Source organism: Pholcus phalangioides, unplaced genomic scaffold (genome assembly GCF_987345545.1).
Source record: "Pholcus phalangioides strain wild (caught in Gottingen) unplaced genomic scaffold, Ppha-v1.0 ptg000042l_1, whole genome shotgun sequence".
NCBI lineage: Eukaryota > Metazoa > Arthropoda > Arachnida > Araneae > Pholcidae > Pholcus > Pholcus phalangioides.
Genome location: NW_028301628.1, coordinates 37,744,539 through 37,763,250, shown reverse-complemented (window position 1 = coordinate 37,763,250; position 18,712 = coordinate 37,744,539). Strand labels below are relative to the sequence as shown.

At 39.4% G+C, this 18,712-nt stretch overlaps 1 protein-coding gene across 1 annotated transcript; it reads left to right on the top strand.

The window, feature by feature from the left end:
- Nucleotides 1-1,327: 1,327 nt before the first annotated feature.
- LOC149064997 (uncharacterized) lies at nt 1,328-5,203 on the top strand. The gene has a single exon (XM_089254643.1). The coding sequence runs from the start codon at nt 1,328-1,330 to the stop codon at nt 5,201-5,203; it is 3,876 nt and encodes a 1,291-aa protein (XP_089110769.1).
- Nucleotides 5,204-18,712: the final 13,509 nt, after the last annotated feature.

Below are 18,712 nucleotides of genomic sequence, written 5' to 3'. Positions count from 1 at the left end.
TAACGCCATCTTTCTTTTTTGATTGACTTAAAATATCATTTTTATAATTTTTAAATGCTATGAAAAAAATTCTATAACATTTTAAAATATTTTCGAATCAAATACTAAAAACGCTGCATTCCTTAATTTTCAATTAATACGATTCCCTGTTTTGATTGTCATGTGCTATTGAAACAGAAACGTAATTGCTACAAGAAGTTCTCAAACGAGACTAAGAGATTCCGATTATTAACCCTTTTAATATCACGGACGAAATATTTCGTCCAAGCGCTACTCGAATAAATGCAATCCAGTTCTCTGTGTTTTCTTTCCTCTCTCTTCACCATCGCAAAGCTGCATTGTACCATTATCAACCGATGTTTATTTTTTTTTCTTTTCCTCCTTTTTTTCTATACTGCTGTTAATGGTGTTTGTTCCCCACGTGCAGTGCATCTTCCTACTGTGTACATGTAAGAGAGAAAGCAAACGCGCAGGGTGAGGTTGAAAAGAGAAATCTACAGCATACTCTATTCATCTATTAAATATTATTTTTTGGAGAATAAATACACATTAGAATATCATGTTTTGTAAGTATCGTGTTGAAGGTCTGCCTGCTCTCGGTGGAGAGACTTTTTCCAGATGGAAGACCGGCTCGCCGGTAGTATTAATACTTAATCATACACACACCTCGTAAATATTCCTCTAGAGAATTTCCAACGAACTGACACGTACAGGCTCTAAGGTATTTCTGGTGTCTTAGTAATGTTTGTATTGTATTGTACCGGTGCTACCATCTAGCTCCCGTATTTTAAAATGAATAGGGCAATCCCTGGATTTCCGTGCATTAACTTGTGTGTCTGCCTGTTCTCTACGGAATTAAGGGAGAAGTGCAATGTCTCTACTCAGCTAGCTCTTCACTGACCGTGGGTGTTATAATGGGGAAAAATCGTATCTCTGTGAAACATTGGTTGTTGGGAATAGTACGAGCTTACGTTTGTAATCCCTCTGGTCACCTCCAGATGGCGAAACTGATACGTTACGTGACTTTTCGCTTGTCTTCTTTTCCCTTGTATCTTTTTTCCCTAGTATAGATATGTTCGTTCGACGCCTACTTGTACGCATGTCTCGTCTTATATTACGTAAAATAAAATCGTTTTCTTCTACGCATTTGCTCTCCCAAAAGCTATTTCGGCCCCGACATATTTTGGTGCCGAAACCCGGGAACCAATATTTTGGTGCACAAAACCCGCCGGAACGAATATTTTGGTGAACGAAATTCGCCGGAACTAATATTTTGATGAACGAAACCCGTCGGATGAACATTTTGACCAACGAAACTCGTCTTAATATGGATCAGGAGAAAATAACTACGCTCCATCGGAAACGGACAACGGTGCGCGCCAAGGTGACTAGATTCGTTTCAACGTTGGACAGTGCCGGGAAGGAAACCGACTCGGAAATCGACTTCATAGTTTCTCGTTTGACGGAGGAATTGGACGAATTACTTCGCCTTGACGACGGTATTCACGCTCTACTATCAGACGAGGACTACGCTATCGATATCGAAAAATGCGAGGAGTACAATGAGAAAGCGAAACGTGCCTTGTTCGATGCTTCCCTCGTGCTACGAAAACGCAACAAGTCTCCAACGACGGTGCCTCCTCTGGTTGCTACTTCGATTCCCGCTTCAGCTCAACCTACATCGACTTCATCACCATGTGCTCTCAAGCTGCCTACAATACGCCTAGAGCCCTTCCGCGGTTGTGTTGAAGACTGGCCGACATTCTGGCAACAATTCACCTCTTCGATCGACGAGAATCCTCAACTGTCAACCATCGACAAACACGTTTTTCTACGGGGGTATCTCCAAAACGAACCCAAGAAGCTCGTCGAGGGAATCGGCGTCACATCGGAAGCCTACGAGACTGTGAAGAAGATGCTGATCGACAGGTACGGCAACAAGGATACCATCATACAGACCCACATCGATTTCTTCGACAGCCTGCGTCCAGCGACAACTTCATCGCCCGAGTTTCTCAACGACACCTACTTGGAAATTAACGCCCATATTCAAGCTCTCCGATCACTCGGCGAAGATGTCGATAACTACAGTCGGATTTTGACACCGAAGATTCTTCGCACATTTCCTACGGACATTCGTCAACGGTGGATTATCCACTCTAAACGGCAAGATATCTCGGAGATGGACATATCAAAGCTGATGCAGTTCCTCGGTGAAGAAATCGACGGACTTCGATTTTCAAGCAGAGTGCAAGGTGAGTTTCCTTTGCCACCTTCGAATTTTCGCCCGACTACGGAAGCATTTCATGTTCGCACTCGACGTAACGAGAAAAATCCGTCACCGTTTTGCCCATTTTGTGAATCGTATGATCATTGGCCCCAAAATTGCTCGGTGATAACTGATGTTCAATTACGAGTGCAGAAGCTAAAAGACACTGATCGTTGTTTTTTGTGTACTAACCGTTCGCATAACGCTAAAACTTGCCCACGCCGTGCTAGAGCTTTCTGTTCTAACTGTAAAAGGAAACATCACGTATCCATTTGTCCTTCACTTCATGCCTCTACTGCTGTTGGTAAAATTGATGTATCGCCCCGTTTTACGTATTTGCAAACTGCACGTATTTGGGTATTCGGTCCCAACGGAAATTGCAAATTGTCTCGATGTGTGTTAGACGCCGGAAGTCAAACCTCCTTCATTCACAGCAGTTTAGTGAATGAACTGCAATTGCATGTGCTGCAATCTGTCAATTTGTCTATTAGTGCATTCGAAGCTGTGCCAAAACAATCGATGTATCGACGTCAAGTGCAATTTTTCTTATCTATCATTTGGGATAACAGATCGATTCCTATAGTTGCTTTCGAAAGCAATAATTCCTACGCCTCACATCCCACGGCTCCAGTAGACATTGGTGCATTTGCTACTTCACGCAGAATTCAGCTTGCGGACCTTCACTCTTCTGACGACATCCCGATTCAAATTCTCATCGGTAGTGATTATTACTGGAAAATAGTGAAAACTGATTCGCCGGTCAAATTGTCAGGCACTTTCGTTCTTGTTCCATCTCATCTCGGACATATCTTGAGTGGTACCCGTTCCAACGTTCTTGTCCAACACACTCCTGCTTCGAACAACACTACTGTTCATTGCACGGCTACTACTTGTGCCGAAGAAATAAATGACTCGTTCAAACGCTTCTGGGAACTCGAGGCCATGGGAATCACCGATGTAAACGAAAAATCACTCTCGACTGGTGAAACAAAAATATTGCAAGATTTTCACGAATCTTACAGCCTGGAAAACCATCGTCGTGTTGTTTCACTGCCGTGGAAAGAAAACGTATGCCTCACGTCGGACAATCGACCTATTGCCTCACGCCGCTTTGACACTCTTCGTAGACGTCTGGATAAGGATCGCCCTTTTCGGGAAATGTACATTCAGCAAATGGAACGTTACATCCAGAACGGCCACGTCGAAATTGCGCCAGAATCGTCAAGTCCTAGAATTTATTATCTCCCTCACCACGCAGTGAAGACCATTCTTGAGTCGGAAAAGTGTCGTAACGTATTTGATTCATCGTTTCATGTCAACGAACACCCATCTCTGAATGATGCTCTTGAGACTGGTCCAAATCAACCTTCGACAGAAATTCGTCAGACTGTGAAAAGTTCAATGTTGGTATCTACGTCTCTCCCAGTGATTGACATTTCTCGTTTCAGTTCTTACGCGAAACTTATTCGGGTTACCTCGTGGATTCAACGATTCATATACAACTGTCGCACGTCTTGCAAACTTCACGGCGAATTAACAGCAAAAGAACTCGAAAAAGCGAAATGTTATTGGATTCGTCAGGTTCAAATAGATTGTTTTCCGTCTGACTATGATGCTCTTCAACATGGTAAACAACTTCCAAAAGACTCGAAAATTGCACAATTCCATCCATTTCTTAGTGACAATTTGATACGAGTTGGTGGTCGTTTGCAGTTCGCATCACTTCCAGCTGCTGCAAAACATCCTTTGGTACTCGATGGTTCACACCCATTTGTCAAATTGCTCATTCGTCACATACATATTCGTTTCCATCATCTGAGCACGAGAGTGGTACTATCAGAACTGCGAAATGATTACTGGATTCTTCGAGGGCGACAGATTATTAAAAGTGTCCTACGCCAGTGTCTTCCCTGTAAAATTTTTAGAAACACGCCACCGGCTGAAATTGAAGCACCACTTCCTTCGGATAAAGTCACACAGTCGAAACCATTCAGTGTCGTGGGGATAGACTTCGCTGGCCCACTATACGTTCGTAGAAGCTCTATCTCAGTGAAAGTGTATATATTGTTGTTTACATGTGCTGTCACTCGAGCGATTCATCTCGAGCTTGTCACGGATTGCTCTACAGATAAATTTTTGCTGGCATTTTCACGTTTTGTTGCTCGTCTAGGTGTTCCCAACACTGTATATTCGGATAATGCGCAGACTTTTCACGCCGCAAATCGTGAGCTTTCCGTCTTTTGGGGTGCCATGACTTCACCTTCTGCTCACCAATACTACGCCTCCCACGGAATCACTTGGAAATTCATAGCCCCTCGAGCGGCTTGGTGGGGAGGATGGTGGGAACGCATGATTGGTGTCGTCAAACGTTGTTTACGGAAAACATTAGGTCGCGCATCTCTCGATGACGAACAACTGACGACTACGTTGGCTGGTATTGAAGCCGCAGTCAACAGCCGACCATTGACAGCTGATATCGAGTTAAATGACAGCTTCGAAGAACCTCTCACGCCTGCCCACTTCCTGGTTGGACAACGACTGACAACCCTTCCTTCTCACGAAAAGGTTCCTGCAGCTACCGACCTCAAGAAATCGTGGTCACTGCAACAAGATTCACTGAATGACTTTTGGAACCGATGGAGGAAAGAATACCTACTAGAGCTGAAGACATTCCACCAAGTGAAAAATAAAGACCAAGGTTTTCAGCTACGAGTTGGAGATGTCGTCCTCCTACAGGAAGATGCAAAACCTCGACACATGTGGACGAAGGCACGCATATCATCCCTCGTCAAAGGTCGTGACGGCAACATTCGTTCGTGTATTCTACGTACTGCCAATGGAACAGAAATTCGACGGCCAATTCAATTGGTAATTCCTCTGGAGGTTGACCAGGGTGGGGAGGATGTTGGGAATAGTACGAGCTTACGTTTGTAATCCCTCTGGTCACCTCCAGATGGCGAAACTGATACGTTACGTGACTTTTCGCTTGTCTTCTTTTCCCTTGTATCTTTTTTCCCTAGTATAGATATGTTCGTTCGACGCCTACTTGTACGCATGTCTCGTCTTATATTACGTAAAATAAAATCGTTTTCTTCTACGCATTTGCTCTCCCAAAAGCTATTTCGGCCCCGACATTGGTTTTTGCGTGATAAAAAAATATCAGCGATCTCACGGACCGGCTGGAATGGTAGAAATAAGTGGCGGACCGTTAGAAATAAATAAATAGTAAAAATAATTTGCGGACCGGTAAAAAATGAATAAATGTTAGAAATAAATTGCGGACGGAAAAAATAAATAAATGGTAGAAATAATTTTTGCGGACCGGTAAAAAATAAATGAATGGGAGAAAATAAAAAGGAAACGAGCCGGTGATAAATAAATAGGAAAATCGGTAATTCACAAACCAAACTGAAGGCCAAGTCAGAAATAAAAACCAGTATAGGGACAGTATAATATTTTAAAATCAAAGAAAAAATGTATAGGATATATGAATTATCGAAATTTCTAGTGCAACTGGTATTCGCATACTCAATTTCTGGTTTTTCCTGAAAATCATCGCTAATTAATAATTATTATTAGCATAATTATGGTGGATTCGGTAACCTGAAGAAGGGCACGCATCCACAGTACTCCACCAAACTCGGCAACGCAAAAACCGGTTTTCGAGTGTATCTACGCATTTTCATTTTCCCAGCATGGCCCAAGTCTTTCACCACCGCTTGTATTTCTCCGTTGAGAAAGGGCGGCGGGCAATGTTCTGGTTAGGAGGTGGGGTTAGCTGTGCTAACCACATCTCAAAACCGGTTTTCGCTCTGTCAATTTCTGTGAGTGTGGATCGGGAGAGAATACGTCTCCCGATTACTGATTACTAGGGCTAAGAATTTTATGACGTTAAAAACCGACAGAATACGCTTCATAAGAAATGCATTTATGCCCTAAAAAACAATGTGCCGTGAAAACCTAAAAATATGCTTTTATATAAAATGGCTGACCATATTTCTTGTAGGAAATTACGGAAAATCGAGAATTATCGTTCAAAAAAAAGGATGCCAAAGGTGCGAAAATAAAATTGCCAATTGTTACTGATATCTCTGAAAAATCGCCAATCATTGCCAAAAACGATGCCAAGGGTAAGTAAAATTGTCAATTATTGCTGATATCGCCGAAAAATTGCCAATTCTGGGGAGATGAATCTAGTGAGCCCGAGAGAGAGAGAGAAAATCCCTCGTCATTGTTTTGCGGAAATATGAAAAATAATGCTCTAAAACATAGTTTCCCAAACTTTTTTGTTCCATCGCCCCCTTCTACAGAAATATTTTTCTCTCATCGCTCCCAACTCAAGCATACCCATAGGATCCTATGTTATACCCGTAGCTTCTATCACCCCCCTGGACAATTCCATCTCCCACCAGGGGGCGATATTGCCCACTTTGGGAAACACTGCTCTAAAACATGAAAATATGCCGTCAATTTTGAAAATCATGAAAAATACCTTAATATCACGGAAAACCATGGGAAAACGTCTTAAAATTCCTGAAAAAAATGCTCGACCACGTAAAAATAGCGAAATAATAAAAAAAAAATATGCAAAACCGTAGAAATCCGGATCCCACGGATCACCAAGGTGTCGTTCCTGTCTTGACTTTAACAATATGAAAGCGAAATCTTGAGTACAGTTTCTCACAATAAAGGACAAAAAAAAAATATCTCATTTTCTCTCAAGTATGTATTCGATATCAGCAACATGTTCGGGAAATATCTGTGAGAGAGAGGAAAAATACAAAAACATGCCACCTTACGAGATCCAAACAATTCTCAGGCAAAGAAGGAGAAAATGGAGATTTTTCCTCTTGGATAGGTAAAAAGAGTGGATGGAGCAAATCTTGATGTCGACTTAAAAAAAAATACCGATTTTTCCCATTTTCTTATGCTGATTTCTTGGCATCGGGATGAAGACGGTTCAGCGGAAAATACCGATCTCGTCAAATCCCGAGCCCAAAAAAGGAAACCACGTCCTTTTCCTTTACCCCCCCCCCTTATCCTGATATCTCGTTTCTCGAACCCTTCCATTCCATCTTCGCGCGCGCGCACACACATCACTTTTCCTCTTTCGCTCCTAACATTCCGTATGGTACAAATACACACGATGGACACATACACACGACAGAAAAGCAGATGGCGTCGACAGACAGCATTACCTTATTTTCCTCTCCTCGTGGAATTCCTTTTTTTTTTTTTTTTGCTCTGGCAAAAATGGCAACACATTCCGATTTCATCTTGAATATATATATATATATATATATTGAATTGCATTCCAGGTTTGGAATCTTTTTGCTTGAAAGAGGACTAAAATGTTTCATTTGTATTTAAAAGCACATTAGTTCAGTATGGTTTATACGATAGGATTTAAATCCATTACGAAGAATGAAACTTCAGTTTGAATGCATTTTTACCAAGAAAAATTACGAGTAATAAACAATCGATAGATACCGTAATCTGGCTTAAAATTTATTGCGTTACTATGTAGAACAGAAGTCTTCAACCTTTTTCCAGTTGTGAGCACTGCCTGTACCCATCATCAGACAAACGAAGAGCACCCTTACGGCAAGTTTAATATTCGAATGCGTGAAATCAGGATGATTTCATTCATTGAATACAACTTGTACATGGTAATTTAATTGGAAGGTTAGTCGAGTGCTCGCGAGCACGAAATCGGACACGAGCATTGAGCACTCTAGTTACTTCAGAGAACACCGTGGTGCTCGCGGGCAACGGTTTGAAGATGCCTGATGTATAACTACGGGAAATTCTGACAGGGAATTGTTTTTTTTTTTTTTTTTTGTGTCGAATCGTTTTACTTTTGGTTGTCATTTTTAGTTTAACCCTTTCAGCGGCAATCCCGAGATATCTCGTCAAACTTGATCTCCTATATTTCTGTCACCACAACAGGTCCGTAACTAGGACTTTTGCCACCCGCACATCTTTAAAATTATATAATTTTGTAAGGATGTTCTTTGTTCCCACCTAAAACGGCCACCCTTGTTAAAATTTTTCCGCCTGAGGCAGTTGCTCCCCCCGCCACTGCTACACTGTAGTTAAGGCTCTGCACCCCGAGATATTTCATCTTCTGAACATGCATTGAAGCTGCTTTTGCAATAAAACATGTTTTCCATTCCCTCCTTCCAGCCAATCAACTGCAGTGGGCGGAGTCAGCTTTTGTTCAACATTAGATAAGAAGTAAGAGCGAGAGAAATAGAGGAAAGAAAAACATGCTCAGTATAAATTATACAAAAGTAAGCACTTATCTTCCTAGAACGCCACAACACACATGGCAGGTGTTTTTGTGTCATAGTCAGCGAAATAAAAGCGATGGGCGGAGTAAATTTTCTTACTGGGGGGGGGGGGGAGGGAGGAAACAATTATCTGCTCGCGATGGGAAAAAAAATCCTGTTGAAAATAGGTAGCGATTTAGGAGGAGTTTCGCAATTTCAAATGTGACGGTTATGATGCTGATCAGGAAAATTTTAAAAACCGCTTAAAGGGTTAAGTTCCGCGTTCGGTAGTTATCCAAAGTTTAAGTTTCTCTTTCTGGAGCGATGTGTAGCTATAGTTTTACTTTTATTGACATTTTGCTGAAAATCAGGTAATACAGTATAGTTTAAAAAAAAAAAACTGCTATAGAAAAACATGTTTTTTAAAGAGAAATGCACGAATTTTCATTCTCTGGTTTACTCGTTATGGCCGTCTTCAAAACTTGCATTTCAGGGACGAAACGCGTGAACCAGTACATAAAAATTTGCATATTTTCCTTTATAAAACGTATTTTTTCATATTTCCTTAAATTAAAACCTGCCAACGTTTATTCTCTTCCTTTTTCCTCCCATAATACAGTGAAGACTGAATTCCAGAAGAAAAAAAAAAACTCGCCAAAAAATGAAATCATTGTTTCTGTTTTTAGAAAATGTTGAAAACAGCAGGAAAGTGGTTGAAATCAGAACATAATTTATCAACTTATAGCTATTATAGAAAGCTTTTGAAGCCACCAAAGTCCCGAATTCTGAAATATTTAAGCATTAGTCCGCCCCTCGATGAAAAACATCGGTACTATAAGTATGAAAAATGAGGGTCTCATTTTGTATCTCTTTTCTTCGGGGAAAAAAATACAAATTTCACACTTTAATGTCCAAAACCTTATCAATGTATTTCCACGCGCATCACACACACAATTACGGTAATTCCTATTTTAATAACGCTTTTTTTTTGCTACAAGTCTATAAGTAGGATCCAATCTTATCGAACCATCCATGATCACTATCTATTTAGAGAAGGGGGAGAAAAAACCGTTATCACATGACCGTATATATAGAAAATTATGAGGCTTCCTAGAAATTGCCGAACAACAGGCCGTTAAAATAGTTCCTGGTGTGAAACCCCCTTATCTTCAGCTATAACTTATAGCTGTCTATAGAAAAGGGAGTTCTGGAACATTCACGTTAATCCCCCATCTTTATAACCTCTGCAGCCTATTGTACAGAATTTTTTTTTTTTTTTGCAACCATCTTATAGCCCCCCCCCCCTCCTTTAGTAGCAAGATGTTGAAAGGGATGGGGGGAGGAAGAGGGCTTTAATCCCCGCCTATTCATTGTCATTTCATTTACGTCATTCTTGTTTGCTTGGTGACAAGGCCGATCTAATAAGATGACAGGGAGGCGTCCTCCAATGCCTTTTGCCTACACTTCTCCATCTTCTATCTCATCTTTCTCCTTTTCTTACAAGTTTTTCTTTTTTTAGTTCTTTTTTGTGTGTGTGTGCTTCTTGAGACAAGTTTCTTGAAGCTTCTGTTGAAAAATGGTTGTCACTAACTCTTAAGTAAGTGTGATGTCTCTCGCCTCGCTAGACAGCATTTATTTTGGTGTCAGGCCGAGTGTTGCAGATGTTAGTTTTCACATCCACCGTGGACATAAGCATGGCTCCTAGTCACGGACTATAACTTCAACTTCTCTCACCTCTCGCGCAATCTGCGCAAAAAGTCCTTCTTTCCTTCGAGTTCTCTTGAAAACTGATTGGTAAGACGCTCAGGAAAAGAAACGAGTTTACACATTCTTCTACCACATCTTATCCATTTTTTAGTTGTTTTTTTTTTTATTATTATTATTTCACGTTTATTTTCAAACGTTCATTTATTTTCATGCAAACTTTTCAAGACTTATAACGTGTTTTTTTCCCTCCGTTACTTCTTAGACGAGAAAAATAAATAAGGAGAAGATTTTTCGAGTGAAATTACTTCAGAAAAACCCAGAAAATGAAAAGGATTTCTGTCTCGGGAAATTTTATAAATGATCGTACCGACATGAATATGAGATATATCTGAAACAGCAATATAGTTAAGGTATCCGAATACGTCTTTACATTAAGTAGTCTGTGAATAAAACCTTTTGAACGTGTTTTACGAGGAATGCTACTTTTGACATTTCACTTAAGTTTGAAACATGATTTCTAAAAATCTATTGATTGTATCATTGCAAAACTTTAATATCATATTTTGTCATATATTTTTAAGGTTGTGAATCGAAATTTAAGGCCTATCACGTATATTTGTTCAATTACAGTGTTTTATACACGATATGTAATATGAAATTTCAAAAACTCCACACCTACATCAACAGATTTGGGTGTAACATATGAGCACACCATACAATCCTTTAAGTTATGGTTTATAACCTGCATCATTATTAGCTAAATGTACTTTGAAAAATAACAAAGCATTTCATTCTTAGAATTTTTTTGCAATAGTATTTCGGATACCATGAATTTTGCCTAAAATTTGACACGAAAAGAAATTTTCCATAGTAAATGACGTAGGTAGTCCAAAATTTATTGTCACTTTCCCCATTTTGAGAGTCTTTCTGTCAGAAATTGTTATTTAAGTTCACTCCAGTACTATCTTATAGAAAAGTGACAAGAAAGATAACCGAATACCTTAAACATGAACTTCATATACTAATTGTACATTTAAGTGCCGGTTTCGTTTTCAGTTTCCTTCACTTCATTATTGCGGAGAATACTTTTCTAGTTATAGTTTTTGAATATTGAAGAAAGTTCTGGAATTAACCTGGAATTTCTTTTCCAGGCTTGTCAAATCAAAACACTAATCATTGAACGGAGTATAGTTTGATTCCGTTTTAAACAGGTTTCCGTCTTATACAGTGTCCGTCTTAGACAGGTTTCACTGTAGTATAAAGTAGTATAAGCTATATGTTATATTTTTTTGTATGGACAGCTATATGGAGGGCTCAGAAGTCAATCAGTGTAACTTAATGAACATTAAAAATGAGATGAACGGATCGTTTTATTCCGTGGTCAGTATAAGTGGCGCTATTTGCTGTTGAAATGTAAGTAAAGCGACTTCAATGATTTGGCAGCTGAAAGTTTTGACAATAAAAAGCCACTTACAATACGAAAATAATTTTTTGAAAATTTGCTTACAGTGGTTTGGTAAAGCGCTCTTATATGTATCTTCTTGCCCCCTTCCCCTATATACATCCACTTTAATTTAATTTTTTATTTAACGTTAATTTATTTTCATGCGAATTTTTCAAGAAACACATAACGTCTATATTTTTTTGTTTTTTCTGAAACAAGAAAAATTAATAATAATAAGGAACACAATGAGTTATACTTTTAGTACCCACAAACTGTGTTATTTGGTAGTCCAGCTAATGTGATCTAATGATTAATGTGATATCATTTCAAATTGTTAGAAGGTCCGTATATGAGCTGCATGTTTCATTTAACGATCTTGATAGCAAAATGGAGGACTCAGTGTAAGTCAATAAACATTAAAAAATGAGATAAAAGGATCTTTTAAAACATCTTTTTATTATATGGTCAGTATAAGTGGTGTTATCTGCTCTGATGTTGCACTATAGAGGTAGCATTGAATGCTTTGGCAACTGGAAGTGTTTAAAATGAAGTGGCACTTGCAATACGAAAGTCATTTTCCGAAAATTGACTTGCACTGATTGGTAAGACGCTCAAGAAGGAACAAATTTACACATTCTTCCCTTTCCCCCCCCCCCCGCCCCAGATTCACGTTCATTTTCAAACGTTCATTTATTTTCATGAAAACTTTTCAAGACTTATAACGTCATTTTTTTATGTTTTTTCTGGGATAAGAAAAATAAATAAGGAAAAGGATTCGAGTGAAATTTGTTCAGAATACTGCAGAAAACAAAAAGGATTTCTGTCTTGGGAAATTAATAAATGATCATACGGACATGAATAGAAGATATATCTAAAGTAACAATGAATATATACTTGAATTTCAGTTTGAGTTTCGTTTTTAGTCTTTTCACCATTGAGTGTTTTTAGTCTTTTCACCATTGAGTGTTTTTAGTCTTTTCACCATTGAGTGTTTTTAGTCTTTTTACCATTGAGTATTTTTAGTCTTTTCACCATTGAGTGTTTTGAGTTCTTACTGTTGTCATGAATAGTTTTTTCTATTATGAACTTTTACTGTAATACACCGACTTACGTCCCCTCGACTTATGTCACCCGGCATTTACGTCGTCCCGTCTTATTTTGAAGGCTTTTGGCACCGCGTTTCAGAAATATAACTGTTTCCATACGAGAATCGCATCAAAGAGGAATAGATAAAAAAGAATGGGGTGACCAACCACATGTGAAATATCGAAAGTTTCCATATTTTATTGAAAGGAAAGGATGGATAAGAACAACCTTATATATATATGGCCAATTATTGCCAATCGGTGCTCAACAATAAGAATAAATTTTCTCCACAGACAGAAGGCAGACTCACGAATACTGAATTTGCTACAAATACTAAATTCATGAGCACCTGCTACTTTTCGATTTCAATTCTGATTATTAATGGCAACAATGCCCAAACCTTAACACATTTTTTTTGTGTGCTTCTATAGACAATAAAACGGCAAAAATAAGTTAATTTACTAAAAAAAAGCATCAACTTGTTGGTCTTTTATTAAGTCATTATCTAGTTTATAACTCGAATAGATCAAACAAACAGCATAAAAAATTACCAACTTCTAACAAAAAAAATATGTATCATACTAAATCAAAATCACCAAATGATATTTCTCATTATAATTTACAATGACATATTCATTGTCACAATCAACTAAATGCCCTATAAGAGCTCAATAACTTAACTGACATGGAATAAATTGCGATGAATACACACACACACACAAAAAATGGATGGAAGTGGGGAGTGAAGACGCTAGGGATATATTCCAAGAATAACGTTAATTGGATGGTCATAAAGGTGACGAAGTCATCACCAATTTCAGACGAAACTACGTTGATGTTCTAGGAAGCTTGTTATCGTCATTTCTAGGTAGTTAAAATCAAACACAGAACTTAAAAATAGGAAAGAAAAACGTCTCTAATGGCTCAACCGATAATTATTCACCTTTTTCTTGATCCAGGAAAAAAAAAGGAAATTACAGGAGATAAGATAATTCTTTAATGTTCCCGATTTCTTTTTTTCCTCGTCCTTTTTGCTCTCCTCTAGTTTCAGTCGAAGGTTTCATGAATAATTACAAAAGACAAAAGAAAAATCGGTATAAGTTTTTGAAGCCATTTTTCTCTCGGGTTTCTAGTAATTCAATCGACACACATCACAGGTCATTAAAAACTCACTTTTTAAAAAAGGGAAAGAGCAAAAAAAAAAAAAGGAAAGTGACCTTTTCTTTGTTGTTTTATTTTTTTTTTAGATAATCGAGTGACTATAAATCAGTCTTAACGATTATAAAAATCGATTTTTATGTCATACACCGCTTCTGTCAATAATGTCAAAAAGGTCTTTGTTACGCTTATGTATTTTTTTTTTTCCTGCAATATTAAAATTTAGAACGGGAGGAGAGAAGAAACTTGAGGCGACGGAGAGTTTCTAAATGATATATTTTTAGAATTTTTTTCCTTATATACCCCCAGGCTGGTCATCTCATAGAGGGCCGTTCGAGTATTACGTAAGCAAATTTTTAGCCGTTTTTGAGTCCCCCCCCCTCGCCAGCAAAAGCTGACCCCCCACCTTCCCCCCCGTCAGCAAAATTTCATCATCAGCTCTGCCCCTCTGAATCCTAACTCATATTTTCGTGAAGGGTGGTTGATGACGTAAGCATTATCCAAACCCCCCTCCCCCCCTTGTCATCAAAAGTCAACAAATCGAAACCCCCCCGCCATCGATGACGACGTAATACTTGAACGGCCCCTAGCGAATCACAAAAGGGACAAGTTATAAACCAATGTCTGGTAAAGGTAACGAAACGTTGAAGATCAAGGTAACAAAGAATTTCAACACCAAACAGCTGTTTCGAGGGTAATGTAGCCCCCTTTTTTCAGTGGAAAATGTCTGCTATAGCGCAGACTACTCGCTTGAACAAAGAAACGTGGGTGAATGAAAATGGTGATGGCAGAGACTTCTCGACTTGATAGTGATAATGATAGGTCGTAATCGTACCACCACTATCAAGTCGAGAAGTCTCTGCCATCACCATTTTCATTCACCCACGTGTCTTTGTTCAAGCGAGTAGTCTGCGCTATAACAGACATTTTCTACTGAAGAAGGGGCTTCATTTAGCCTCGTAACAGCTGTTTCGTGTCGAAAATTCTTTGTTATTTTCAGCTTCAACGTTGGATTTTATATCATGATAAATACCTTATGCCTGGAGGATAAGGCTCATTTGCACTACAGCTGTAAAGGCATTACTTCATAAATCCGATGTCCCTGGAGTCACAATTGTTAGGTATCACCATTCATCGGCAACGAAACAGGTACAAGGTGGGCAAAAAGTCTGTAGAAACTTTAAAAATTCATAAACGCCGGAAAAATAACAAAGAAAAAACGGTTTGCAGGGTTAGTATCGCTAGGTCACGGTAATTTTTTCAAGACAGGAAAAAAAACTCTCAAAAACAACCGATAGGTGGCGCTGACGTACACAAGTCAAAGAAAAGATACGGAAATTAACGAACAGAGCGCCTGCAAATCGTTTATTACAGCAGTATGTGTTCCACATGACCAATCACCACAGGGGGTGACACATTGACATGGTGAGTCGCAAATCCAGCAAACGGCAGAGTGCTGCAGGTCTGGATGTATACATGACACCTCTCGGTGGATCGCATCTTTCAGTTCCGACAGATTGGATGGACCGGATCGATATACTTTTCTTTGTGTACGTCAGCGCCACGTTTCGGCTGTTTTTTATTTTTTTTTCCTGTCAAAAAAATTTCCGTGACTCAGCGATGCTCACTAACCCTGCAAACCGTTTTTTATTTCGGTTATTTTTCCGGTTTTTAGGCATTTCTAAAGTTTCTACGGTCTTTTTGCCCACCCTGTATTTATGTATCCGATTTTGGCAGTATATTTGGCGAAGAAAAACCACGCAATATCAGTTAAATACTACGTACTAAGACAACAAATGAAACTAATTTGAACCAATTAGGAAAAGACAAAAGAAACATCGGTATACGTTTATAAAGCCATTTTTTTTTGTCGGGTTTCTAGTATAGTTGAATCCCGTTATAACGAACACCAAGAGACCGGAAGAATCACTTCGTTATAACGAACTTCCGTTATAAAGGAATTCCAGGTTACCTAGCATTGTTTCTATGTAAACTTATTTAGGGGGATTAGAAAAGTGTTCGTTAAAACGAGATTTTCGTAATAACGGTATTCGTTAAAACGGGATTCGACTGTAATTCAATCGAAACACATCACACAACATCACAGGTCATAAAAACTTACTCTTTTTAAAAAAGGAAAAGTAAGAAAGAAAGTAAACAAATTTCGGATAATCGAGTGACTATAAACCGGTCTTAACGATTATAAAAATCGATTTTTATGTCCTGCACCGCTTCTGTCAATAATGTCAAAAAGTTTTGTTATGTTAATCGAAAGAAAAGGTGATGACAATCCCCGGACTTGGGACCCCAGGGACTTGAGTTAGAAATGAATGTCTTACTCCTGGAGGCATGTGGCTAACTTGGGCGTCGTAGCATTTATTAAAAGTTATAGTTCCCCAAACATTTTTTTCCATCGCCCCCTGACTCCAGCCAACACATCCTATGTTGCACCCGTAGCTTCTACCGCCCCCTGGACCATTTCATCGTCCGTCCGTCCTCCCCCAGTGGGCGATATTGCCCACTTTGGGAAACACCGCTCTAAAATGCTTTACTTCATAAATCCGAAATACCCCTAAGTCACAGTTAATACGTATCACCATTCCTCGGCAACGAAATTGGTTTTTATGTACCCGATTTTTGCGGTAATTGGGGAAGAAAAAGTCGAAATCGGTAAATATTACTTTTGAGACGGACCGTGTCCGAAAAATTCACCGACCAACAATTTACGAAATGGTAAATTCATCCGTTGGGAAAATTCACCGACAACAGTTCGACACGATTGAATGCATGATCGAATGAGCAAGTGAACGAGCAAATGAGTGAATGAATGAGTCACTAACTAGGTCATTCACTCTGTTACTCCCTGGCTGGGTCGCTCATTCTGTTACACTCTGACTAAATCGCTCACTCTGTCACATACTCAATCACCAGGTCACGTACTTACTCACTAAGTCACTCGTTCTGTCACTCACTCACTCACTGGATCACTTAGTCCACCACTGCGTCACTCACTCACTGGATCACTTGGTCCACCACTGCGTCACTCACTTTCACACTCACTCAGTCCACCACTGGGTCACTCACTACTACACTCACTTATTCACTAGATCGCACAGTCCATCACTGCACACTAACTATTACACTCACACACTACTTCACTTACACTATCTCTAGGTCGCTCACTCACCAACACTAACCACTCTGTTACTCACTCACCAACACTAACCACTCTGTTACTCACTCACCAACACTAACCACTCTGTTACTCACTCACCAACACTAACCACTCTGTTACTCACTCACCAACACTAACCACTCTGTTACTCCCTGGCTGGGTCGCTCATTCTGTTACACTCTGACTAAATCGCTCACTCTGTCACATACTCAATCACCAGGTCACGTACTTACTCACTAAGTCACTCGTTCTGTCACTCACTCACTCACTGGATCACTTAGTCCACCACTGCGTCACTCACTCACTGGATCACTTGGTCCACTACTGCGTCACTCACTCACTGGATCACTTGATCCACTACTGTGTCACTCACTCACTGGATCACTTAGTCCACCACTGCGTCACTCACTTTCACACTCACTCAGTCCACCACTGGGTCACTCACTACTACACTCACTTATTCACTAGATCGCACAGTCCATCACTGCACACTAACTATTACACTCACACACTACTTCACTTACACTATCTCTAGGTCGCTCACTCACCAACACTAACCACTCTGTTACTCACTCACCAACACTAACCACTCTGTTACTCACTCACCAACACTAACCACTCTATTACTCACTCACCAACACTAACCACTCTGTTACTCACTCACCAACACTAACCACTCTGTTACTCCCTCACCAACACTAACCACTCTGTTACTCACTCACCAACTACTGTATCATTAACTGACGCACTCATTTGGTCATTCCTCGCTCACTTACTCGTGTCGAACCGTTGTCGGTGAATTGCCCCAGCTGGGAATTTTTCTAGCTTCGAATTGCATGGTAAATTGCTGGCGGTGAATTTTCTGTAAACCAAGACAACACTGGAACTGTAGTGTTTAAACTACGGTAATTATAATTAGTTGAGGCTTCCCCCCCCCCCCCCCAAAATCAGTATAACCCACAAGTAAGTTTTCTTTACTTTCAGACACGCTCGCGGATTTTTTCCACACTTGGCGAGAAGATATCTTTTGGCGCGAGTGGATTTTTCGGCTTTCGGGGTAATGACCAATATCACAATTGTGTGGATTATTTCACTCTTGGACAATAAAAGTTCGCGGGTTATTTCAATCTTGCTGGAAATAAATAGTAAAAATTCGTGGATAATTTCGCTTTCGGTGATGAGAGCAATCCTCATTTAGTGGATAATCTCATGCTTGGTCATAAAGAACGGTATAATCTCGCGGATTATTACCCCATATTGTTTATAACTTCAATCACCATTCTTAGGTTTTGTTGCACTCTTGGTGATATTATCCCACTTTCAGTGATGAGGGCAATCATAATTTCATGGATTTTTAGTTCGTTCTGGTTCATAAAAGACACTAAAAATCCGCAAGTTATTCCACTCTACAGATAAAACAGGAACCAATAAAATACGTGGAATATTCCGCTTTCAGTGAGAAGGGCAGTCACTATTTTACGGATTAATTCGAGATGCTTGATGATAAGGATGAAGAAGAAAAAAAACGTGGATTTCCCGGCTTTTTCGGTGATAAGGGCGATCACAATTTTGTGGATTATCCTGCGAATTTTTGGAGCAAT

Coding starts and splice junctions, on each gene's coding strand:
- LOC149064997 (XM_089254643.1), top strand. CDS start 1,328: ATGGATCAGGAGAAAATAACTACGCTCCATCGGAAACGGACAACGGTG.